The sequence below is a fragment of the Pleuronectes platessa genome, chromosome 9 (assembly GCF_947347685.1).
Source record: "Pleuronectes platessa chromosome 9, fPlePla1.1, whole genome shotgun sequence".
In the NCBI taxonomy this organism is placed as follows: domain Eukaryota; kingdom Metazoa; phylum Chordata; class Actinopteri; order Pleuronectiformes; family Pleuronectidae; genus Pleuronectes; species Pleuronectes platessa.
In genome coordinates this window covers 8,082,711-8,109,168 of record NC_070634.1, presented here as the reverse complement: position 1 = coordinate 8,109,168, position 26,458 = coordinate 8,082,711, and the positions used below count along the sequence as shown (strand labels likewise).

At 41.1% G+C, this 26,458-nt stretch overlaps 1 protein-coding gene across 1 annotated transcript in view; it reads left to right on the top strand.

The window, feature by feature from the left end:
• Positions 1–24,540: 24,540 nt before the first annotated feature.
• Positions 24,541–26,458, top strand: part of scfd2 (sec1 family domain containing 2) — an 85,916-nt gene continuing 83,998 nt past the window's right edge. Inside the window, exons 1-2 of the mRNA XM_053430279.1 lie at positions 24,541–25,459; positions 25,896–26,064. Coding sequence (XP_053286254.1) covers positions 24,646–25,459; positions 25,896–26,064 — 983 coding nt within the window. The 5' untranslated portion in view covers positions 24,541–24,645. The remainder of the gene's footprint in view (positions 25,460–25,895; positions 26,065–26,458) is intronic.

The following is a 26,458-nucleotide window of genomic DNA, read 5'->3' as shown; positions in this document are numbered from 1 at the left end:
TAGAAGACATCGACAGCGCATTCATTTTGAAAGAGGAACACAGAACGTGGAGGCGACGCCAAAGCACCGCGCTAATCCCTATCGCCCCGGCGCTTGGCTGTTCACAACGGACACTGAAGCGACGCTGAACCGCCGGGCAGCGCTAATAATATCACCCGTTGATCCAGTAGATCGCTGCACGGCTTTGTGCCGGTCACACCGGAGGCTGAAGCACCGCGCTGCGCCAAGGCTGCCTCGCGGTGCTTCAGCCTCCGGTGTGACCGGCACAAAGTTTTAACATGGGAGTGGATGGGAGCCAGCTGTTATTTAAGGCTTGGCGCTGCGCTGAAGCGTCCGGTGTGAACCCAGTAAATAACTCACAATGAGTCGCTTAGCATACGTCACATACTACGTTGCTCTGATTGGTTGTAGGTCTATCCAATTGAGCGAAGAGGAATTTTACTTCCTGGTCAGTTGAAACACGCCCCATAATTTTTTCCCAATGGAGCGACTCCAGACCGAACTGCCCGACCAAAATGTTGTGGGCGGGGCTAAGTTAGTCTGGCATCCAGGCTAGGGCAAGAGTATCCCTGATACCTAACATGTGAGTCCTCTGCAGGGTTGCCATAGTTACTTTGAAAAGTAACTTAGTTACTTTAAAGATTACTTGATTTTAAAAGTAACTTAGTTACTTTACAGATTGCTTGATTTGAAAAGTAACTAAGTTAGATTACAAGTTACTTTATTAGTTACATTCAGCAGCTGCTGACAACACCCCCGCGTCCTCAACATAAAAATGTCAACTGGTTTTGCCAACACTCACTTTATTACAAGCCGCAGGAGGAGCCCCCCCCCCCCCCCCGCGAACGGAGGGTTCCCCCACCGGGCGCCGTAGCTGAGGTGATCTGCGAGAAGGGCCCGACACGCGTCCAGAGTCGCCGCCGCCGACCGCCGTACCCGGTCCCCTCCAACCTGTCCCCGCCTTCCGCACCGCCGACGGACACTGCCCCGCGGCCCAAGACAAGGAAAGCCCCCGCACCAGTGACGCAGTAAGGCGCCGTGGACGAGGACCTTCCCCCCCAAAGAACATCAAGCCTTGGCTTGGAGAGGAGGGCGACGGGGCGACTGCTCCCCCAGCCGCGGCACGTACCCAGCGGTTTAAACACAAATACCAAAATAGTAACGCACAGTGACTTGGACAAGTAACTTTAATCTGATTACTGGTTTGGAAATAGTAACGCGTTAGATTACTCGTTACTGAAAAAAGTGGTCAGATTAGAGTAATGCGTTACTAAGTAACGCGTTACCGGCATCACTGGTCCTCTGTCGAAGTGAAATATCACGCTTAAGGCCATTCATAGTTCTGTTACTTATGCACGGAGCCTACTCACAGAGCTTACTCACGGAGTTTAGGCACGGAGCCTACGCACAGAGCTATGCATTTGTGATTATTCATAGTTGTGCGTATGTGTGTGAGGGTCACTCTGCAATTACACCTCCGAAACTCTAGTGGGCCTGGAGCCAAAATGGTAGTAGCGTTTCTATGCTACTATGTTAAGTTTCTTAAATTTCAAGAGTTGTCAAGTTGGAGTTAATGTAAAGAGCATTTACATTTACATTTTCTTAAAGCGCTGCAAAGAAGAAAAGAAAGACTTCAGATGAGATGGTCTGTATGACCAGTAAACCCAGTGAGGCAAAGCAAGAGATCCCGGAAATACTGTCTGCCGTAAATTCGATGCTATCAAGCGCAACATAGCTCTTGTGGTCTGCGTTGCCTGGTCACATATTTGGGGAGGTGCAGGTCAGGGTACGGCATAGGGTACACGTCTGCACGTAGGCTATGCTGGAGCTATGGCTTGCAATTGCCTGACTGAATAATTAAAAAGAAAACTGGCTACTAGTCAACAGAGTGTGTGCAGGGAGGAAACTTAGGGCAGGATTTGGCTTGTGCAGGAATGTAAGCATGTGAGTGTTTCAGTACACATACGGCGGCCCTCTGTCAGACTGTAGGGTAGTAGGGCATTAAGTGAAATTTGAAGTGGTACTTATTGTCAGTGAGCCACCAGGAGGAAACTCCAAGCAGAGAAGCGTAGACACTCAATTATGTCCTAGTAGTAGTTGGCAAATACAATGATTTGTTCCCTCATGTGCACGGCACCCTTCGCCCCCCCCCTCACTGCACCACAAAAACTAAAATAGTTCTGCATATGCTGGCAATAATTTCTCCTGGCCTTGCAATAGTCTTTATTTCTGTCACAATAGCCCAATGTTACTTTTGCAATAGTGTGCATTTCTTCCCAATTGTATTTTTTTCTCACAACAGTTATAGCAGTTTATATTATACCCATCGGCTGGAGATATGGGAGAGACACCACCAACAGACTCAGAGCACAATGTGATATGAAAACAAATTAATATCATTTGTTGGGGACTTGTATTTACAGCACCAAAATTACTAACTTCTAGATGGCGAAAACACTTTTAATCTGTTCTTAGAACTAAAAGTGCACTGTGACTGAAAATCTATCATTTCCCAACTGAATTATTTCCCTCTACACGTGTCCTCAGGGTTTTTGGTTCTCTGCCACTTGAGGCGGCCAGTATTTCAGAGGATCCTACAGAAACTGCCATCACACACATACATGAAATATTACCAGGCACTGGTGCCAACACCATATACAGCACCCGTCTCATAACTCACCTGACAACCTCCACTTCTTTTTTTGTCTTTCCTCTAAAGCTCTTAATCATATACAGTATATGTAGGCATGTGTATGTGAGGAAGAAAGAGAAAGATAGAGAGAGCCAGGTTGTGAGTGCACACATATTGATAGAGTTGAAATTGCAAAAGTGGATATCTGGAAAAGAACCAACACATAGCATGTTGCCTAATCCAGGCGGCCACAGCTGCTCAGCAGATATTTACATGTATCCACTGCAGCCAGGAAGTGTGACTGCAGAGGTTGCACCATGATATTTTATATGTGATTATGGTTTGGTACCATTCACATTCGAATCGATTTGTGCCAGTTCCTCTACTTTAAATAAAGTATCAGAACCAAACAGTACTATTTTTCAGTCCTTTGCTTTCTCTGTAGTGCCAGAAAATGTTATTTCCCCTCCTGCAGTAAAATAGATACGTCGGGTGGTGATATGCACTGTAAAGTTGTTTGCAATACGCCAGTAAATTGAAAGAAAGAGATAATGCTAACCAAAGTACAGGTAAACAAACAGTGAACATTTTCTCCTGCCATAGCTTGTCCAAATGGTGAAGTATTCAATGTTTTTATGTCGTCAATGGGAGGGTTCAACTTCATCAGCAAAGGCTGCAGGCTGGCTGCTAACGTTAGCTGCGGCTGCTGCTCGTGAGTTGGCCTTAAGACTATCAAATATGGTATACTGATCAGCCTTTAGATATATTTTTTGTTTTAGACTAGGTGTCTCATCAGTTTGCATGCTACGCAGATACACTAGCTCCCTATTAGGGTTAGTCACTTGCGTAGGCTCTCCATAGATTCTACTTGCTCTCACCCAGATGATTTAACTTGCTCTCTTACAGATTGATTTAACGTCAATCATTGCTAGACTGTACCGACATAACTCTGTCTGTATACTTTCAGAAGTACACAGTTCAGTACCCATCCCTTAACATGATATAGAAAAAGGGGAACAGACTTGAGAATTACATGTATTAAATAAATGAACTGATCTCTGAACTGATAAGGAGTATTTATAACCTCAAGTCTCAGAGACCCACCTGTAGGGAAGCTGTGAGCTCGAGCCTAGAGTACCGTGCACTGGGCCAAAGGTTCGCTAGTTTGAATCGCTGGATTGGCAGAGAGAACTGGCAAGAGAAAGGAAGGATGGGGGAGTGAAAGAACAGTGCTTTCCCCTCCCCTAACATCCCAGGCACGCTTCTCCAGGTGTGTGTGCTCACTGCTTTGTCAATGTGCTTGTGGTCAATAGTAACAGATGTGCTCAATGTGGAGGTCCAATTTCCTGTGTGTGTAAAACATACTTGGACAATAAATGATTATTCTTCCTCTTCTTCTTCTTGTGTGCAGAGGACCAGCTCTCACTCTCTCTCTCTCTGTCTGTTGTAGAGTCTTCATCGTGGCCGCGCTCTCTGGATCTCTTTCTGCTTTTGTCACACTTTTCCTGCCACATGAAGCATTTCTCAGCGTTGGCAACACGGATCTTTCTGGAGCTGGAGGCCATCCTCCCTGGGATTGAAGATGACACCCCAAAGAAAGAACATTCAAGCCAGGCACATGACTGGAGAAGACCACAAACAGCAGCAGCTGTTCTGACATCGATTCTACTTATTCAATGTATGAAATAAGCATTCACCACATCAGAGTGTTCAGATGAGCACCTGCCACCAATTTGTGACTTTGTTTTTTCTTTCAAAACATGCCAATGTATGAGTAATGGAACTTTTTCTTTCTACTTTCAACTGTTATGTTCATTTGAATGTCTAAATTTAGGAGGTACACACACACTGGAGGTTAAAAACAAAGGTTTTTCTATTGAAAATAAAATAAATACTGGTTCACGGCCATCCATTAAAACACAGTAACTATCCCAGAATATTCAGGTGGCATCATATTCTGTACAATAAAGCTGTTTCGCTGAACATTGTGAATGCGGAACTTTGTTTGTTTATAGAAATAGTGATTTTACCTGATGAACTCGGGTATTGTGAAGTTGAGGGATTGTATATCTCTTCGAAGTCTCCTCTGAAATGTGAAAATAAAAATAACATATGGTGTGAATACAAAGTCAGCTCCTACACATATACATACAATTAAACTGCAAATATATAATATTGAAAACCTGCCTCAATTTGAGTTTATATAATGGCAAATGACAGACGGAGTGCATTTAATTACAAGTGAAACCACCAAAACAATCTATACACGATTGATGATGTGAGGACAGCAGTGTTATGCATCTGTTTGTGGTAAACTAGATTACAAGATCATACTAAGTATATTTTCTCTGTGGCATAGAGTTTATTTGAAAACTAGTTTGTATGGAAGTATTGTAATATCATATCATAGCATTTATAAACCCTCCTGTGAATGATCTATTCCTGGCAAACTGTAGTGCCGATTCTGATTCATTCAAGGAACTGAAACAAAAACCTGATGAGCAGATACATTTACAGATGAATCAATGAATAAAAAACAAGTGGACTGCTCTGCAGCATGATCAAAGCACTTCTCCAAATGCACATCTGCGTTTTCCAAGTGTTTGAAGTGACTGGCTCATTGTCAAGGTGGAGCCAGGAACGGATGGAGGGCACATTACTGATCCTATCTGGATCTTCTGCTCATCCACGTGGCTCATCCACCCGCTTCCAGTTGAAAACTTCCGAGTGGGCTGGAGGTGCACTGGTTGTGTGTGAAGCTTGTCCAATGGAACTGCTTCCCACCAGATGTGGGTCCAAACACACTACACCATAAATCCTGAAGTAACCGGGCCAGTTCTCTCTCCTTAGATTTTTATTTTGGTGTAACACAGACACAGAGCTGCACAGAGGCGCTTGTTTGTGAATGGAGACTAAATTAGTGAATTGAAGAGTGAGTGTGGGTGAGTGATTATGCAGCTGCTGGCAAGGCCTTAACAGAAGGATAATAACTGTGATCATCATCAAAGTATTATGTATTACTCAGGGCTCACACGTTGACTCGGTCTCAGTGCTGCTCCAGAGGTTAAAACAAGCATAGTTCATTAATGCTTAATCAGAGGTAGGTGATATGGTAAATGTATTGATTTTTCTGAGCATTATTATATATATATACATATGTATATTTATATTTATATAGGTCAGTCAAGTCGGAACCGAACCTACAGCTACTGTTTGTTGGGTACCAACGCTAGCAGGATCAAAATCCATATTTATCTATATGTTAACACCTACATTTTGATTCGGGGAGGGTGTTCATTTCAGATCTAGGTCGCCCTCAATTTAAACTGTAAGGCAGATATGACCCTACAAATAATACTCAATCGACTGAATCTTTGTCCTTCACATGGAAGAGTCTTTCCTATGAAAATCAAGTAATAATTGGTTTTGATTGAACAGTGGAACATGGAAACATGGAAACATGTAGTTATTTCTCTTCCGTAAAGGCCTCTCATTGAGACATTAACACAACTATTGTATTAAATACTAAATATGGATGTTGGGAGCGCAATTGGACCCTTGGCCCTCCACACAGCATGAAAGGCCAGTGCTGAGATCATGCCAGAATTACCCTGAGGCAAAGGCTGAGCAGCTACAGTAAGGCAGGGACAGTCTTTGTAGACACTGCACATATGTGTGTGTGTGTGTGTGAAAAGTTAAAAAGGAAATGATTTATAAAGCGAACGGGAGATGGCTGGCAGAGTTCATAGGAACAGTAAGTCCCTGAAGGATGTGAGGATTTGGCAGATTGACCGAGATGTGAGAAAACCCATCTTTTAGGACAGAGCAGAGAGTGAATTCAATCACACGTGGACAGAAATTAGGAGCAAGGAAAAGACTGGGATTTAGAAAAGAGAAAAGAAGATGAAGGGGCAGGAAGCTGGAGAGACAAACAGAGAGATGGATTGAGACGAGCTGGATACAGACAGTATCCAGAGGAAACAAGCTACATAGCAAACAAAACAGGAGAGCAGCTAAATTCAGAAAATGCGGGAGAGCTTGGAGTACAACGTGGCCCTCTCGTTATCTGGGTGGTGTAAATTAGAGCAGAAAAGAGGGAGTTTGCTGACAGGTTGTGACATAGATAAGAGGAGGGGGGTGGGGGATGACTTGGATACTGATAAACAGGAAACTGGAGGCACAAACATGGTTGCTCTCTTACTTTCTACCTTATTTGGACATTGTCTCAGTTGCAAGCTCAGCCACAGAGCAAAATGAGCAGGGATAAAAACCGATCCAGCTCATGATAAAAGCAGAGTTGTCCAAAAAGCTAATTACAGGTGTGTTTTGATGTCCAATGAGAGTCTGCCTCAGAGAAAAGGCAACTGATTTCAACGGCATACTTTATTTTTTTTTATTTCAGCACTAATATTGATTTTTTTTTATGATAACTGATGTTTCTTCCTTTCTTCCAAAATGTTTGCTGAATTAATTTCTGTCTTTAGGTAAATGGTAAATGGTTTTGTATTTATATAGCGCTTTTCTAGTCTTGATGACCACTCAAAGCGCTTTACAGTACAGTTTTACATTCACCCATTCACACACATATTCATATGGTGCATCTATTCGCAGCACTTTGTTATTCTATGAGGGGCCATTCAGGGTTCAGCATCTTGCCCAGGGACACTTCGGCATGCAGATGGGTCACACTGGGGATCGAACTGCCGACCTACTGGTTAGAGGACAACCACTATACCCCCTCAGCCACAGCCTCCCTCAAAAGACAGGTGTTTGTTCATAAGACAGTATGTCCATATCATCTGCAGTTTTGCCTGCTCCTACACCTCAGACACTGCACACTAGTACCCAGGCTTACCTGTCCAAAGAAGCCTCGGAGAAGACTGCAGGGGATTCACGTTCACGAAGGAAAGCTGCATGGAGAAGATAGAGCGTTACTTTTTTGACATTCTTGACAGTGACCAGGATCACTTCCTTTCATGAGCAACTAATCCCCCTATGAAATCACATTTACATCCACGATATACGCCCTATTGGACAATGTTGAAGAAAGTGGGAGAAAAATATGGATCTGCCCCATGATCCACATCTGCACCAATTTCCAATGGGTTCTTTCTCAACCCGTACTGCACCCTTTGCCTAGTTTTGTGGTAATTCATCCTGAAACTAAAATGGCAAATCCCTTCTTCTCGCTCCCACAATCATCGGACATCTCAGGACATGGTCTCAGCATACCCCTGTTATAAATGTGCTTGTACAAAATTACAATAAAGTAATGAACGCCTCATTGTAACCCGTTATTTTCCTTTTTTTTCGTCCATTGTTTTCTCCACAGTTTGACATGTCTTTGTTCTCTGTGCGCTGCTGCCAACTCAACAGCTAGCCATTAGGGAGGGAATTTAAACTTCTTTAAATTGGTCACTTGCTGTAGTGACAATAGACAGACTCACTGTGAAATCCAGATGTGTTTGCTCCATATTTTAAAGAACAAATATTCAAGGATAACCTTTAGTCAATATGCAATATCATTTATATTGGAGTATTTTGTTCCAGATGCTTAGAGTTGTGTGGTGTGTGCTGAAATTGTGTAAAGCAAATAAAACAATATTGGTTACAACTACTTTCATGCATGAAAATACAAGCAAAATTACTAGTGTTGCATAATGGCAAACTCATTTAAAACATTTGTTGCATATTAAATGCAAAATTGTGAAATCAAGTTAACTCATACAAGATGGTTTCAGTCATAACTTAACCTTGTGAAGATCTAAAGGATTCCAGGCTACATGCATTAGGGATGGCAGTCTAGCTAACATTAGACATTAGACAGGTGGATCTCATGTTTGAGATGGATGGGTGTGGAAATATCAGAGATGTACTTTAACTGTTGGAAGATCAAAGTGCAGCATTAATATGGGAAACACATAACAAGGCCACAAGCCCAAAATTCAACAACATCACCCATTACCAACAAGAGATTCTCTGAGCCCATCAGATGTCCAAAAGGAATTTGCCTCTTCGTGCAACAGACAATATTTTGTGGCTCCTGGTGTAGATAGCAGATATTCAGGCCAAGACGCCATCTTCCGTTCATTGTTCACTGTTTACAGTCCAACTTGTTTGATACCACAAGTCAAATGTTGCTGCACACAAATCACAAAAAGTGATAACTTTTGTAGGTATTGCCGACATTTTGGCTTATCTCTACAAACTGTATATGTCGAAAAAGCTGGCTCAAATGTGATTGGTAAAAATAAATACAAACAAGATGGCTTCCAGCCCCAAAACGTTGTCTTTCGTCACAAATTCTGCATAATAACATGAAGAATCAGTATTTTCCTCCATCAGTAAAACAGAAAGAGTCAAACACTTGGCTGTAGAGCTCATCGTCCCACTTGTTATAATGTTCACATCTTACATGAGAGAGCAACACAATCAGCTCTAAATCAGACACACATGGACACACTCTCTCTCTCTCTCTCTATCTCTCTCTCTCTCTCTCTCACACACACACACACATCCCTTTGAGGAATCAAGCACACAAACACACGGTCACATCTGGATAACATCCCCTTCTTTTTTCCCCAAAGACCCCCAACAAGCGAATGGGCTCAGAGCAGTTTTCACCAACATTAAGAACACAAAGAATGGTTGAAACTGGAGCAAGAATAATAAGAGCTGCTGGAAGTTTAGACGTGAATAAGAAAAAAAGAGCACCGGGCTCCCCTGCTCTGTGACTGAAATGTAGAACATCTTCCTTCCCTTTCAAATATGAGTCCCACAGAGTTGAGAGGCCCTGAACTGCTCACCACCGAGCACTGACCCAGAGAGGCCTTTGATACCTCAGACACCTGGACACCCAAGGGAAGACACGTGCACACACATGCACACACTGACTTCCAACAGTTTGAGAAAGGAAAACCTGGGGCTGAAGGCCTTCAGGCAATTCCTTTTGGAGGAAAACAAACTAAAAGACAATGGAGTGATTCATCAGGAAAGAGGAGTAAACAATAAGACGAGGATTCATTACGAGGAATACTTTAATTCATTGCATAAGATAACATAGAGTTTATAGAATGTATAACAATATGAGGACATTTATTTAAGATTTGTATTGAAAAGTGAGTGAAAAAACGCAAGCATCTACTCCCCATTGTGACAGAGCTCAGGACTTGTTTTGTAGTGGCCTATACTGTGTGTACACAAGCACACACACATGCACGCACAATAAACATCGGCTTGTCCACACGCATCGCATCAATGTTAGCGTGAGTGAATAATTGTTTCTACCTGTGGCGATCTCGAGTGAGTGTTTGATGAAGGCTGGAGCTCCATGCTTGGCAGCATATGAGAGAGCTAATGGCCGAGAGCTAATGGCTGCCGATTGTGCTTGCGTGGCTTTCTCTCTCGATTCGCGCTAATATTTCACAGAGCTTCAGGCTGGAGGGGTTTAGATGGAGTTGATAAAATTTCCCATCGGACCACATGCTGCCCTTCTGCACTACAGTAGAGGCCTGAGTTTCATTTGCTTAAAAAGGATAGTCATTAGCTGCTGGTCATGCACTCCCTGAAAAAGAAAAAACGCTGGCTTTCTCAACTCTAATCTGCAGAATCACTACAGGGTGCCGACTTTCCACATTGACGATCAAAACATAAGAATTACTGCTCTAAGATTCTGTTTTTAGAAATGATGAAAAAGCCTTAAGCTTAAAAGCAATTTTCCAATCCGTTTTTTTTTTTAACTTAATGGTGTTTTTAAAATGTCAAAGTGCTGATTTCCCCCTTTTGATTTAAATGATGCTTACACTTATAAGAGCTGTCGAGGTCAGTGGCTCTCAACAACAGCCATGATCAGAGGACATCTGTTCATATGGTTATTTCAACAAGGACTGCACATCTGCTCAGCCGCGATCTACAGTAAGTGTATCAATGCCAAATGAAAGGACACTCATGTACAAGCCGTGTTGCTACACTGACCGTACTGACCTACTAACCAGCTGCAGAAGGCCCAAGCTGCAGCCGCAGACAGCCTCACCTTGGCTGTACACTGTGTTGCGCTAAAAGATGACAGTATACCCTTGCAATGATGCACTTGGACACCAAATTGGGCACTAATCAAACACACTTAGCATCTAATCTGACCTCACTGAAAAACAAACCAGGGAATGGAAGCAGCTCATGTCTTTCCCTCTGCTCCATTCCCTGAGGTCGGTCTGTTCAGCACATTTCTTGTGCCCCAATCTGCTGGCCCAGCACTTTCTCTCTTTTTTTCTTCTTTACCACGGACTATTTTTATCATGTTACACATTTGCATCACAAAAGGAGGCAGGCCCCATAACTTAAAGAAGAGGGAGGGGCCTGGATAAAAGCTAAGCAAATACACTTCAAAGCTGGACTCCTCTGTTGAAAGCTGCACACAACATGGCGTTGGATATTTTGGTTGTATTAGCAGATCTGGCATGAGTTCTCTGGGCAGTGTGTGGCTCACAGGGGGGGTGTGAGGTGGTAAGACGGGTGGACTAACCCTGCACTTCTATTTTAGACCCTTTGAAGATGAAGATATGACATGTGCTCAGTTGTGTGCTTGAGCCAGGGAGACTTCCTGGATTTCTGTCTGATTCACTTCAAAGATCAACAGGATGCACCGATGGACTCCTCGCACCTGGATTATACAACAGGAAGGCCCATATCCCTCCTTTGAATTCAAACCCATGCAAGCAGACACACACACACACACACACACACACACACACACACACACACACACACACACACACATACACACACATGCTCACCAATGCTCACCTTAGTCCTTCAACTCTGCAGGATTATTTATTATAACACGTGTGGCAGCTTCTCCATACACACACACTCAGATTGCCATTAGTCATTTGTGCAGCTGCATGAATGAGTGATATGGCCCTCAGGGGGGTGTGTGTGTGCGGGGGGGGGGGGACTATTTTCCCATGAAACCTGTGTTTCACTTAAACCTTATTCCCCAGCTCTGTAAAAGACAACTCCTCCGTTCATAATAATAGCGTCAGATGAGGAGGAAGAAGATAGTATGCAAAGATATTTGTCTATTAATTGTAAGGATATTGTGAATGAGTATGCACATGAGCACGGTCAGTGTGTAGGTGTTTGTTTTTCCCAGTGGTGTGGCGACTTACGTGGTGTCGAGGTATATGTGAGGAGAGAGCTGGAATGGGGCTCAGGGCGAAGACAATAATAGCTGAATCTATCCTCCTCTCGGGACATCTCAGTAACCGCCTGCAAGGTAAACATAATAGCTTCAGTAAGTGTCTTTGGCCCTGGTCAGACCTGATATTAACATCTGTCCTGAGAGATCCAATCACAAGAGGACAGCTCTGAGTACGTCTGTTCCCAACTACCATTAAACTGAGTCCTCAATGTGTCTCCTGTGACCATGCGTGATCGGATCTACCGTCCCGGTCTAAATGCAAATACACACATACATCATTTCTGTTTGCGAAGACCAAATGATGTTGTTTTTATCCAGTCCAACTAGATAGATGGATCAGTTGTCAATGTGTGTGTGGGTGTGAGAGGGAGAGAGCAGCACGATCAAATAAGATTATAACCATTAGGAAAAACAAAACCGAGCTTATTACGTTGGGGTCAGAGCTGATATTCTGGTGGTGGCAACAAATAAATCAAAAACACTGAGAAGTGTTTAACTACTTTTGGTTCATCGGGAAAAAGCTGAAAAGCCAGTTCTTCATATGTGTTCCAAGCCTCCTCCAAATGTGGTCTGTTTAATTGGATCTCAAATGTATCCTCAACCCCGACCTGGTATCAACATCCATCCTGAGTGATCTGATCACAAGTGGTCTCAGGTCTGAACACAATCTAAATGCATCCTGAGAGGCGATCTAACAAATCCCATTCTGAGATGCTCTGGGATGCATTTGGCCAGAATCTTTTCAATGTTGTTTTTAACATGGGTCCTCAGCCAAATATGAATGACCACCTTAATGTCTGACGTCCTCTGTCCCGCTGAAGTTCAAACACAGTAGCTACAGATACTTTTATTAAAATTGCTCGAATCTTTCTTTATAGCTGCATGCATTCATTGATTCAGTCCCTCCTGACTCAGCTTGCTCTCCTCTATCACTCATGCCTGCAGGAACACACACACACACACACACACACACACATTGTCATCAGACACATCTGTAAACTCAAACTGGATAAAAACAATATAATTTGGTCTTTGCAAACTTAAACGTTGTGTATGATTATTTGCATAGAGCGTGGGGGTGGGGGGGTGGGGGGGGCGGGGGTTGTGAAATCCGATCACTCATAGGATGTATATTAATGCCCACACACATATTACCTGAGTAATTCCCACATCAATGAGATATGGGTGCCTTCTCACTTTTTTTTTTTCAGGTCGTCCTCCAGTCACAACAGCGATGGCTCTTGGTTCTCTGTTGCCCGGGAATGTTATAATAATTAGTCAACAGATACATCACATACAGCATGTACGTGCAATATGTGGATACAATGCCAGAAATGTTAGATGTGCCTTTTTTAAAGGTAAGTCCTGTTTTCATGTTCACCTTAAACGATTCCTTCATGTGTTTCGGAAGAGCACTTACATAACATTTTTTAAAACAGGCCATCACTTTGTCCTAATCTCACTCCCCACGTCCTTACTACAACCCCCTCCAGGTCCATTAACGCATTAAACCTCCTTATGTGGGTCATCTCGCTTTCTTCACAAAACAGCTCTTTACAGTCCTAAGCACCCCCTCACCACACACACCCCCATTGTGTGCACACACACATGCAGATGGGACACTAACCCCTTTCTGTCACTAGGATTTAATCAACAGCAGAGAGGAACATTGAGGAAAAAAAGGAAAAACAACAACATCTGAAGGCAACGCAACAGGGGACGGCTCCGAGCTTCTTAATGTCTCTTTTGCTCACTTCAGCTTTGAAATAGAACAACTTTTAACACAACAGATTTGTAATAAAAAAAAGAACACAGACCATCTCCCATTCTGTATTTTGAGACAAAACAAATTTAGAATGGTTGACTCTCACAGTCAGTGTGTGTGTGTGTGGTTCCACTCTGATCCAGCCCTGTCACAAAGGGTGATGCCACAGAGCTCTCAGATACACATGACCTTCCCCGAAGGGCAAACTTGCCGATGGAGGAGATCATAGTCAAGGGTAGAATCTTTAATTAAGCAGCCAGTTCTGCCAGTCAGCTTCAGCTGAGAGTCAGACCGTCCAACATCCTCATCAACCATCCAAGCAAATGGGAGGGAATTGGGGCAGTTTTGCACGGGCAAAAGCACTCAAAGGCATACAGCACCTGGTCCATAAATAGAAGGAAGAAACATGCTGGGATGGATGCTATTTACTAACATGACAACCATCTGCTGCTCATGAGTGTATACATAAATGATAGGAGACTGTAGCTGGACTGTAAAGCACCATGGGCCCAGTATAACAGCCCTGTCTCCCACAGGCTTCCCTGCTCTGCTGCTCTTAAAAGCTTTCCCCATAATGTAAACAGACTGGAGCCAGAGCAGTTTGAAGACATAACGCTGATCCACTTAAATTTAGATGATCCTAACCATGTTAGTTATTTTTAAATCACTTCTGGTCAAGTTAAATCAATTTTAATTCAGTCAGCCCCTAAAACACAAATCACAAATTTGGCTCAATGGGCTCTCCAATCTGAAAATCCCCTGATATCCTCTATATAGAAACACTTTGTACACTTAGATGGAAAATGTTATGATTACTCCAATTTATGTAAAATAATTCAATACAACCATTTTGGTAGAAATGAGGAATTGCTGAAATCTATTACAGACATACAATTCAATAATGTAACCAACTCAGTAGAGTGCATACCTCTGACAAGGCCCAACAGTCCTGTTTTATTCCACCAAGCTGCAACAAATGTTTCATAGATATCACTCCCTTAAATACGCCAGATTTGTATCCTTCAATATCGATGAGTGATTTGTGGCACACTGCATCCTTCCACAAAGTTTCGTAGAAATCTATTTCAATGTTTTATATAATCTTGCTAACAAGCCAACATACTAATCAATCAACCAACAAACAAAAAGATAGGGGTGTAAATATAACCCCCTTTGAAAACTTCATTACTGGTAAAAGTTCGGCACTGGAATTTTTCACTTAAGCCACAGGAGAAGAGCAACAAAGTAAAAAAAGTAGTCATGAGACAGCAGTGTGGCCTGTGATGGGTCTGTTGTATTGCTGTATCAAATATAAGTTGCATTTTCATGTTGCAGCTGGATGACGTACTTTTTATCTATGACAATAAACAACAACTAGTATGACTACAGTATTCAATAATTGTAAAAAAAATTATACCATTTTATGTAAGAGAATAGATGTAAAACGTAACACATTGGAAAAAGTTGACAGGAAATCTGAAGCACAATAAAAGTAAAAATGCCTGAAAATATGTATGATACCATTTGTACTGTATTCAAGTCCGTAGAGTACTGGTGAAAATACACAATCCCACCACTGATTGTAACTGAAACTTGAATGAATGAACTCAATAGTAAAAAAACTGTAAATAATTCTGGAAAAGCATTAACTGTCCAAACATTGTTTATCATTATCCTGTCAGCCAAATATTTGCACAAGTCATCTCACAGTATTCTCTGTGTGTGTTTACATACCTTCTATGAAATTTAACTTTGGCCTACAACAGATGAACACAAGTCTGTGTTTACCTCAACACTTTGGGATCCCTTGCCAATACAACCCTATTACCCTAAGCCCATTCAGGATCAGAGTAAACAGATGGCATCATTCTGATAGCTGTTGCGTCACAAATAAACAAAAACAACCAGCCGCCATCTTCCCCTAGCCTGGCAGCTCGGAGCTAGGTCAGGAAATGGAATTTGGGCTGGAGCAGTGAGGATATACACTGGATGACAGAAGGAAACATAATGTTACAGACCTGGAAGTCAGTATGGATGAAGTGCCTGAGCAAGAAGGAGCAGAAAAGGGCTGTTTTTCTCTCTCTATCTGTTCAGCGGGCCACTTCCCAACCTAAGAGGAAAAACAACAAGCTCTCACTCCTCTAAAAAAGAATTTCTAGTTAAAATGACATCAATGGAAAGTTATGTCATTTTCTCATTTTATAAGTGACAAACTTTCGGTGCTTATAGTCTTAAGAAAATATTAATATCAATAATATCTTTCCTTGGATTTAAGTTGTGGTTTTCCATTTACGTCACTCAGATTTTGCTGTTTCTCACAGTAGGCCTTCCAGGTTTCTTCATTAAAACCATAGTTAAAGTAATCTTTGATGTCAGAACCTGAAACCAGAACACAGCATAGTAAAGACAAGTCCGCATATGATGAATGAGTTTACACAGAAGGAACAACATCTGCAGACTACAGCCACTACTCACCAACTTTGCGCCATGGCTTTTTCTCTGGAGACTCAGCCTTAGTGTTCAGTGCTGACGTTTCGTTGATGTTGTGAAGTGCATCGACATCTTTTCTTATTTTAGCACCAACTGTAAAACCTTTGACAGGATTCAACGTGTGAAAACGTACACTTAGAACTCATCATTGTACATGATTATCTGTTCATATTAACAGGACCATGGGTTAATAGTTCTATTTCTACTTCTTTTTTAATATAATACTGTATTTGTATTGTTCTGCATTCTAACTATAATGTTTTAAGTCGATTGAATTGAATCTCATATGTTTAGTCACGTCATGTATTTGCTGTGTATCTTTGTTATTCATCTCAAAGCCAATTGAGTCTGTTTCTTTGTCATTTGAATTGTGCTGTATAAGTTATAGGTCTTACTAAATGCCTTGTTTCCCTTCCTGAAACCGATATCTTAACTTTGCATACTGGCCAATACTGAGTGCAGATCAGGTACCAGTGTATTAAAAAAAAATAACAACCTTTATAACGTATTGTATCTGCTGTATGCTACTAACCCTATGGAAGTGATGATTTCTATCATTGTTGTATGGCCTGGTTGAAATTGAACCTTTGTAAAACAAATACACATAGATAATGTATGCCTTATAACTTATTTTAGTATTTACTTTGAGTCACAACTTGAAACAAATAAATCAATCTAAGAAATATACAAAATTATATATTTCTTTTGAATAGCTTGAAACCAGTGTTCGAATTACGTGGGAGCCAGAGGGAGCCGAGCTCCCAGAGAGTGAGGACTAGCTCCCATGAAAGCAACAAAGTCAAAAATCTGAGGGGGTCTCTCATATCTGAAGGTGTCTGCCATACCTAAAGTGTATAGATGCTAATTAAATAACTGTTGATAAAGCAAGGGGATATGGTTGGGCAATCATATGTCTACAAAGTTTCAGTAATAAGTTAAAAAAGTAAAATAGGTAGAGTGTAGTCAATACAACATGCTAGTTAGATGAAATGGTCAGCAGTTGGTGGTAATGACCTTCACTCAAGAATAGTGACTCCCTATTGGTTGAGAGGCGGGATCTAAACAAACACCGTAGAGCACAGAGAGAAAAAGAGATGAGACAGGAGACCGACTGAGTTGAGGTAACAGTGAAGTAAAAGAGGGACATTAATAAGGATACTACAGCAGTATTAATAAGGTGACGTCACTTTAAGTTTTGTACCTACGAGTTTTCTGTTTTCATTCAGCTTGCGAAAGGGCACAGTATTTTATGTTCCGTTTTGGAGATATCTAGCTGGCTCAGTTTTGTGCACGTATACAGTGCTAGCTGATTTAGCGGAGGTGTACCGCCGTCATCTAGCAAGATAACGTGCTGCTCAGATAGCACCCGAGCAACCCGGACGCTCGTGGTTCCTTTAAGGCAGCCTAGTTGGAGCTACGCCACTGAATAGCGCCGCTAGCTACCGGGAACGCTAGCGGTTCGATTCAGCCACGTGGGACGACCAGTTGGCCAGGAACGATTACCGGTTAGCTACGTGTGGATGCTAGCGGACCTACTGAAGGCAATATTATCGGTGCACGCGCCACAAACGTGGTTGTCGTGAGTAGCCCTTATTGGGCGCCAAAGAACCCAGTTGAACTGATCGTTTTATTTGTGCCTTTCCAGTGACGGCTTTTGTATCTTCTTTTATACCTGTATGATGATCCTGTTTGCAACAGGTGACTGTCATTTCATGTGACCACAAAGTTTATCTTATACTAGGGGTAGTTTTGTGACAGTTACTATTCTGTGTGGCCTATTATTAGCTCCCATATTGATAATTCAGTTTTAAATGTGAAGTGCTGTTTTATGCAGTTAATTGATAAGGGAGATTGCTATTGTCATTATTGGCCTAGTGCCCATATCCATTGAGTTTGTTATACAGGGACTAAATATAGTTTAAATAGCCTAAACATAACTACATCTTACTTCCGGTAGCGAATCATTATTATTTCAACTACATGACTGCTTTGGTTAAATGACTTATTTGTAAATAGTTGACAATGTGTTATGGACTCCTCATTTCCATTAGTAGACATTATTCAGGTGGTTTAAAGTGAACTCAGGTAAAAGCCGAGTCTTAACAGGGAATTGACTATAGGGCTACATATATATGGACTATTACAATCAATAATATATTGAAATTAATTCAAATAAATCAATTTCTGTACAAAAATGTGTCCGTCTATTGCGTGCGTGTGTCAAGTTATATACAGCCTATGCCTACCGTGCGCAAAAGCGCGGCTTGCGCCTAGGCTATTTCATTGTTTAGCCTTGGTAGGCTATGTGCGTGGTGCGCCAACTTTTTTATGAGATAGAGACCCCCTTAGAGACAAAAAGATAATTCGAACCCTGCTTGAAACTGAAGTCATGCATACAGTACACATCACCATTTTACTTTTGTGAGATTCCACCGTAAAAATTGCAATGATATGTTGTAATGATATAATAATCTCAATAATGGGGTCGACTAATGATTGAGGTTTTAGGAATGTGCAAAATAAGTTGTCATACTGTCTGAGATGGTTTTTCGAAGGATCTGTATTTCAAATAGTGTGTTTCTTGATTTTTTTTAAATCCAGAAAAATTTGATTTATAAGTATATAAATATATACTAAGAAATAAAAAAGCATCTCTGGTCTTTTAGTGTTTGTGATTTTGATGCATTATGTGTCATCTTGTCCTCTGAGTCATCCTTAAAAGGTTTGCCGGAGCGTTTACGGCACTTACCAACTGCATGTGTCCTCCTTTCACCATTAATGTTCAGCAACTTGAGTGAGATCTTAGAGCTGCAGGAAAAGCACGTGGATTATCAGCACGCGTACCATCACAACAACAACTTAAACACTGAGAAACAACGCTATCCTGCCTTAGTGCTGATGACAGAATTTCAATTGTTGTCTTATAATAATAATAAATAACTTTATATGTGCAGCACTTTTCTAAACGCGGTACAAAGTGCTTATATGACAAAATATTATGAAAATATGTAGTTTCAGTAGATTCCTGACAAGTAATGCACACTTGTTTTAAACCTAACAGGCAAACAAACACAATGGAACTGCTGGAAAATGCAATGCTGTTTATGTGAAGATGGATAGTTTACACTCTCATAAGCATAGCAGCGTGCTGACACAAAAACATTTGTAATTATCAGCACTGTCATTGTCACTGTCTCCATCATCTTGGACAGCTTGTGAATTAATAAAAAAGCTAAATAAACACAAAAATAATATACACTTTTATGTGAAATAAACACAATTTGCATTCGGTAGGTGGCTTAACAAAAATAATATGTACAATAATGTACACAATGTTTATACTGTGATCAAATTCCATCCCATTATCTACACTGCTTATCCTTTGTGGCTTAATTTTTCACTTAAGCCACAGGAGAAAAGCAACATAGTTTCAAAAGTAGTCATCAGACAGCATTGTGGCCCGTGTGGCCTGTGACGGGTTTGTCATATTGCTGCATCAAATGTAAGTGTCATTTTCATGTTTTCTGCTGGATGAGGTGATCTCTGACAATAAATCAACAACTAGTATGACTACCGTATTCAATAATTGTAAAAAAAAACAATAGGATTTCCCTCTATAATGTAAGACAATAGATGTCAAATGGAAAAAAATGGAAAAAGTTGACAGGAATTCTGACGAACAATAAAAGTAAAAATGCGTGAAAAAATGTATGATACCATTAGTACTGTATTCAAGTCCTTATAGTACTGGTGGAAATACACGATCCCACCACTGAGTGTAACTGAAACTTGAATGAATGAACTCCATACTAAAAAAACTGTAAATAATTCTGGAAAAGCATTAACTGTCCAAACATTGTCTATCATTATCCTCTCAAACAAATATTTGCACAAGTCATCTCACAGTATTCTCTGTGTGTGTTTACATACCTTCTATGAAATTTAACTTTGGCCTACAACAGATGAACACAAGTCTGTGTTTACCTCAACACTCTGGGATCCCTTGCCAATACAACCCTATTACCCTAAGCCCATTCAGGATCAGAATAAAAAGATGGCATCAGTCTGATAGCTGTTGCGTCACAAATAAACAAAAACAACCAGCCGCAATCTTCCCCTAGCCTGGCAGCTCGGAGCTAGGTCAGGAAATGGAATTTGGGCTGGAGCAGTGAGGATATACACTGGATGACAGAAGGAAACATAATGTTACAGACCTGGAAGTCAGTATGGATGAAGTGCCTGAGCAAGAAGGAGCAGAAAAGGGCTCTTTTTCTCTCTCTATCTGTTCAGCGGGCCACTTCCCGACCTATGAGGAAAAACAACAAGCTCTAACTCCTCTAAAAAATAATTTCTAGTTAAAATTACATCAATGGAAAATTATGTAATTTTCTCATTTTATAAGTGACCAACTTTTGGTGCTTACTGTTTTCAGAAAATATTAATATCAATAATATCTTTCCTCACCCTGGATTTAAGTTGTGGTTTTCCATTTACGTCACTCAGATTTTGCTGTTTCTCACAGTAGGCCTTCCAGGTTTCTTCATTAAAACCATAGTTAAAGTAATCTTTGATGTCAGAACCTGAAACCAGAACACAGCATAGTAAAGACAAGTCCGCATATGATGAATGAGTTTACACAGAAGGAACAACATCTGCAGACTACAGCCACTACTCACCAACTTTGCGCCATGGCTTTTTCTCTGGAGACTCAGCCTTAGTGTTCAGTGCTGACGTTTCGTTGATGTTGTGAAGTGCATCGACATCTTTTCTTATTTTAGCACCAACTGTAAAACCTTTGACAGGATTCAACGTGTGAAAACACACACTTAGAACTCATCATTGTACATGATTATCTGTTCATATTAACAGGACCATGGGACATTGCTGAGTTAATAGTTCTGTCACCTTCTTTTTTTAATATAATACTATATTTGTATTGTTCTGCATTCTAACTATAATGTTTCAAGTCTTATTTGTTTTTATTTTTATCTTTTTTTTTTAATCTTTTATAAAAAAATTTCATAATTTAATGTTCATCTCATATGTTTAGTCACGTCATGTATTTGCTGTGTATCTTTGCTATTCATCTCAAAGCCAATTGAGTCTGTTTCCTTGTCATTGAATTGAGCTGTATAAATTATTGGTCTTACTAAATGCCTTGTTTCCCTTCCTGAAACCGATATCTTAACTTTGCATACTGGCCAATACTGAGTACAGATCAGGTACCAGTGTATTTAAAAAAATAACAACCTTTATAACGTATTGTATCTGCTGTATGCTACTAACCCTATGGAAGTGATGATTTCTATCATTGTTGTATGGCCTGGTTGAAATTGAACCTTTGTAAAACAAATACACATAGATAATGTATGCCTTATTACTTCTTTTAGTAACAACTCTGAGTCACAACTTGAAACAAATAAATGAATCTAAGAAATATACAAAATTATATATTTATTTTGTATTGCTTGAAACTGAAGTCTTGCATACAGTACACATCACATTTTACTTTTGTGACTTTCAAGCATAAAAATGTCGATGATATGTTGTAATGATGTAATAATCTCAATAATGAGTTCAACTAATGATTGAGGTTTTAGGAATGTGCAAAATAAGTTGTCATACTGTCTGAGGTTGTTTTTTTCCGAAAGATCTGTATTTCAAAAAGTGTGTTTCTTGATTTTTTTAATACAGAAAAATTTGATATATAAGTATATAAATATATACTAAGAAATATAAAAGCATCTCTGGTCTTTTAGTGTTTGTGCTTTTGATGCATTATGTGTCATCTTGTCCTCTGAGTCATCCTTAAAAGGTTTGCCGGAGCGTTTACGTCACTTACCAACTGCATGTTTCCTCCTTTCACCATTAATGTTCAGAAACTTGAGTGAGATCTCAGAGCTGCAAGAAAAGCACGTATGCAATATGTAGTTTCAGTAGATTCCTGACGAGTAATGTACACTTATCTTAAACCTAACAAAGCAAACAAACACAATGAAACTGCTGGAAAATGCAATGCTGTTTATGTGAAGATGGATAGTTTACACTCTAATAAGCATAGCTGCGTGCTGTCACAAAAATCGTTTTCATTGTCACTGTCTCCATCTTCTTGGACAGCTTGTGAATTTAATAAAAAAGCTGAATAAACACAACAATAATATACACTTGTATGTGAAATAAACACAATTTGTATTTGGCACATGCGGCAACAAAAATGATATGTACAATAATGACACAATGATCACATTCCATCCCATTATCTACACTGCTTATCCTTTGTGGTTGATGGAGGGGGTACTGGAGCCAATCTGAGCTTACACTGGGCGAGAGGAGGGGGACAATAGATATAATGATAACTGGAAATACATTTGGGCAGCTATATTTAGTTGAGTGCGTCACTCAGACTATTTTCATTTCATGCACAATCACAGACTGAAGGTCCACTTTCACTGATTCTTCAGAGAATGACTTTGAAAAAAAAAAAAATCTATAACCATAAGCAAACTCTATAAACCAATCTGAAGTGGCGTACCTTTATCATTGTAGATGTGACCTGGTGGAACAGACTGATTGTGACTAAAATAAACTTAACCCCATAAGATGAACCATTCATCTTATCAACTCCAAGCTTGCTATGTGGATTGTTAAAGTCCCAAGGCAGTTCAAAGTTCAATTTGGTGCAATTAGGGCATGTTATTCCTTCAATATTTCCATAAACAGGTTACCAGCACTCTGTAGCATCAACTTAAATAATATTGTCGATCATGACAACAGCGTAACTATGTAACCACATTCCAAATAGGTACGTTTACGATTGCCGCTGCACTTCTAAAATACGTTTCAACAACATTTGGGCTTCTCTCTAGATTATTTTGGTTTGCCATTCCAACCATCAGACATCAGGGGCTTTAAGTCAACCAAAAACAAAGACACTTGACTTTTATCCTATAGTGTTTTCAAAATAAGTCCCGAAAATGACATTCATTCACCTAATTGGTGCTTTAATGGTGTGATTGCTTACATCCACATTTCCCAGCTCAAAAATAAACACTCCTCGCTTGGCAGCGGATTTAATGAGCATCAAAATAGTTCTCCACATGACTGACTGCACATCTCAGGCAGCACACAGGGTGCTGTCACACATGCATTATGCAGTTATAACGACTACTGTCATTATTGCACTGTGAAAAGTCTATTATATCTGAGCGTTTGATTACAGCAACGCAGTTTGTTTATACTGGAAATGAGCATGACCACAGTTCATTTTGAATTTATTCACTGCTCACTGTTATTAATGGCCTGTCAAACTCTTCGTGTCCAAAACTTTATAATATTTTTTCCATCAAAAAAGGAGAAGGATTAATGAGTTTTGTGAAATAACTGCGACGACAGTCTCATATTGAATTATATCATTATTTCCTTGAGGTCATGGGGGGGTCTATAAAAGTACTTTTTGACACAGGTCTCCATGTTAAATAATGTGTGTGTGTGTGTGTGTTTGTGTGTGTGTGTGTGTGTGTGCGTGTGCGTGTGTGTGTGCGCATGGATGAACATGTGGCTATAATGATATTGGCCAAAGGTAAGAAAGGAGGGATGGAAAAAAGAAAAGGGACAACAATGCTGTTTGAGGCCTTCACTGGTTGTGTCTTGAGGACAAACAGAAGCTGTGGTGCATCGGAGTTGTGTCAGAATCAGAAAAGTCCTAAGGCTTTCTAATAAAACTACCTGGATGGAATTTGAACGTTTTCTTTTTCCTCCCTCTCCTTGTTCTCTTCTGGGATCATGTCATCAATACCTGAAAGAAACAGATGGAAATATTTAAGTCGACGCAAATACACAGTTAGCATTTTATTAGGTCCAGGTCCTGCACTAAAAGAGAGAACATGCCAGATGTTAGTGGACCTGTTGGTTGTTGGCTGTTAAAACTTACCCTGATATAAGTCTTCTTCTCCTTCCTCCTCGACTATATCGTCAGAGTCCAACTCCGAATACATTTTAAAGTAAAAACAGTTAATTTCAAACGGTGAAAGATGTCGTATTGGAAAACCAGACCAAGGGATCATGAGCCACAGTGAACCAGTCTGACAGTTCAAGTGGTTTCCATGGAAGCATCAAGTAACAGTGCCTTGTCATTGGTCAGAAGCCGCCTCATGCTGGGTCAGCCAACAGTTAAATTAAGCTAACCGCTAACTGTTGGTAACAATAAATAACTGTTAACATTAAAATATGTGTATATAAGTTTTTAAGAAATGGCCGTTCTGAAGTATTCTTTACCCTTTCAGTAATAATGACAGTAAGTTATAGCGACCCAGTCATTTATATTAATTTGAAAATATTAATTGTTATTATTATTCATTAGTTTTCTGCGCTTCTTGGCAGTTGCTCTCTGGATGCTGCTTATCTCCATAGCAACGATCCGGCTCTGCAGTGACGTGTTTATGCTGCGACGCGCGCCTCGCCACGTCACCTTTGAGAGACTCGTGTGTTTGTTTTGCTTCTGCCTCGCAGATGACAGCTCCTCGTTTCCCTTCCCTGTAGCTGACAGCGCTCACCGGCAGAATGCTGACCGCGGAGGACTTCTCCCGCTTCCCGCTGCTCATGTGGGAGAAGGTGCTGTCGAAGGTGAAGAAGGCGGTGGTGTTTATGGATGACGAGTGCGCGGAAGCTCTCCACTGGAGCGGAGGTGCTGCCGCCTTGTTGGAGGCAGGAGCCCGGAACGTGAGGCAGTTCTCCAGCTTCGAAGCCTGCGGTGCCAACGAGCCTAAAGCCGTGTTTGTCGTGAGCACGCTGCTGAAGGGGAGGACAGTGGAAATCATTAAAGACGTCCTCTCCCTCAGCCACTTCCAGTACTGCATTGTCTTCACCACCGTGGCCCACTCCGTTCACCTGCTCGCCAACAAGGTGACCGCGGACTTGGAGGGCACCCCTGTGTTTGAGCAGTTTGAGGAGAAGCTGTGCGAGTGGATGGGCAACATGAACTACACGGCTGAAGTCATGCACGTGCCGGTGGTCTTCGCCCCCGTGTCACAGCAGCTACTCCTCGCTCCCATGTTTGCCCACCTGTTCCCCCTGCTCAGCCCTGACCTGGACACGATCAATGAAAAACGACCAGAGAAGAAGAGATTCGGGAGCCTGGTCGATATAGACATGAGCTGCCTCCCCGCTGAGCTGCAGATTGAAATCAAATCCTTGACGTCAGTGTTAAATGCGATGTTTGAGGCCACGGGCACCAAGGAGGAGAGCTTCTCTGTAGGTCCCATGAGCCGCATCATAGCAGGAGAACTGGCCAGTCACCCTCAAGCGAAGAGTCGGAGGAAAACAGCCCCTAATAAAGCGTCAATCATCTTTGTGGATCGAATGATGGATCTTACAGGTGAAGTCTCCCTAACCTTTGGACTAGATTGTGTCCCATCGATCTTAAACTTTGTAAACACATCACAATCCAAAACGTCTTGGCCTTATTTAGCATAATCAAAATAAATTAAGCCCATGGTTACAAATCACAATTTGCCTAGCAGGGCTCAACACGGTGCAAGATCCTGTGCCCGTCACCCCTCAACAAGTGTCAGGAAGAACTACAAAAATAACCTTTTAACAGGGGAAAAAACCTGAGAGAGAGTCACAAATTAGGGATCACTCTCCCAAGACGGACAGGAGTGCACTCGATAGGACATGTATTAGAGCACATCAACAAAATAACTACATTCACGAGAGAAGACATGATAACACTGCAACAAAAATTGACAGAAATTGATGTTGATATATTTCCACTATTCGATCTTTCAAATTCCCAACTTCTTGGTTTTCAGGAGCTGTTGGTCACCATGGTGACAACCTGGCAGAGAAGATTCTGACCGTGCTCAAACCCTTACCTGGTCATGTGACAGATGTACAGGTGGATATGCTGGAGCTCACCAGTCTGCAGCGCACCCCTCACTCCCAAAACACCCTGGCCCCCGGCTGTCTCGCACAACACCAGTGAGTGCATCTCTACAGATCATAATTCTAGAATGGTTATTCATTTCAGTAGCCGCCATCATTGATATTATATACACACACCGTCAATGCTTCACCTGTTTTACTGCACTGTACCCTCATCTATATGTCCCCACTAAAGTTTTCAAGTAGAGTATTTTGGCAATGCATTTAATGCTTGAGTCTTTACAGCTCAATGTGTATATCAGACCCAATATGACACCTAAAGGCATAGTTCATACTTAAATGATGATTAAGTCAGTGGTAAACAGAGTTGCAGCCAAATCCAATACATCCAATATAAGTAACTGGTGATCATTTTTTCAAATGTAAAAGAAAAAACATAAAATGCCTCCGTACTGCTCGTGCGGTGTCACCTAAGTGTTTGTAGGCTCAA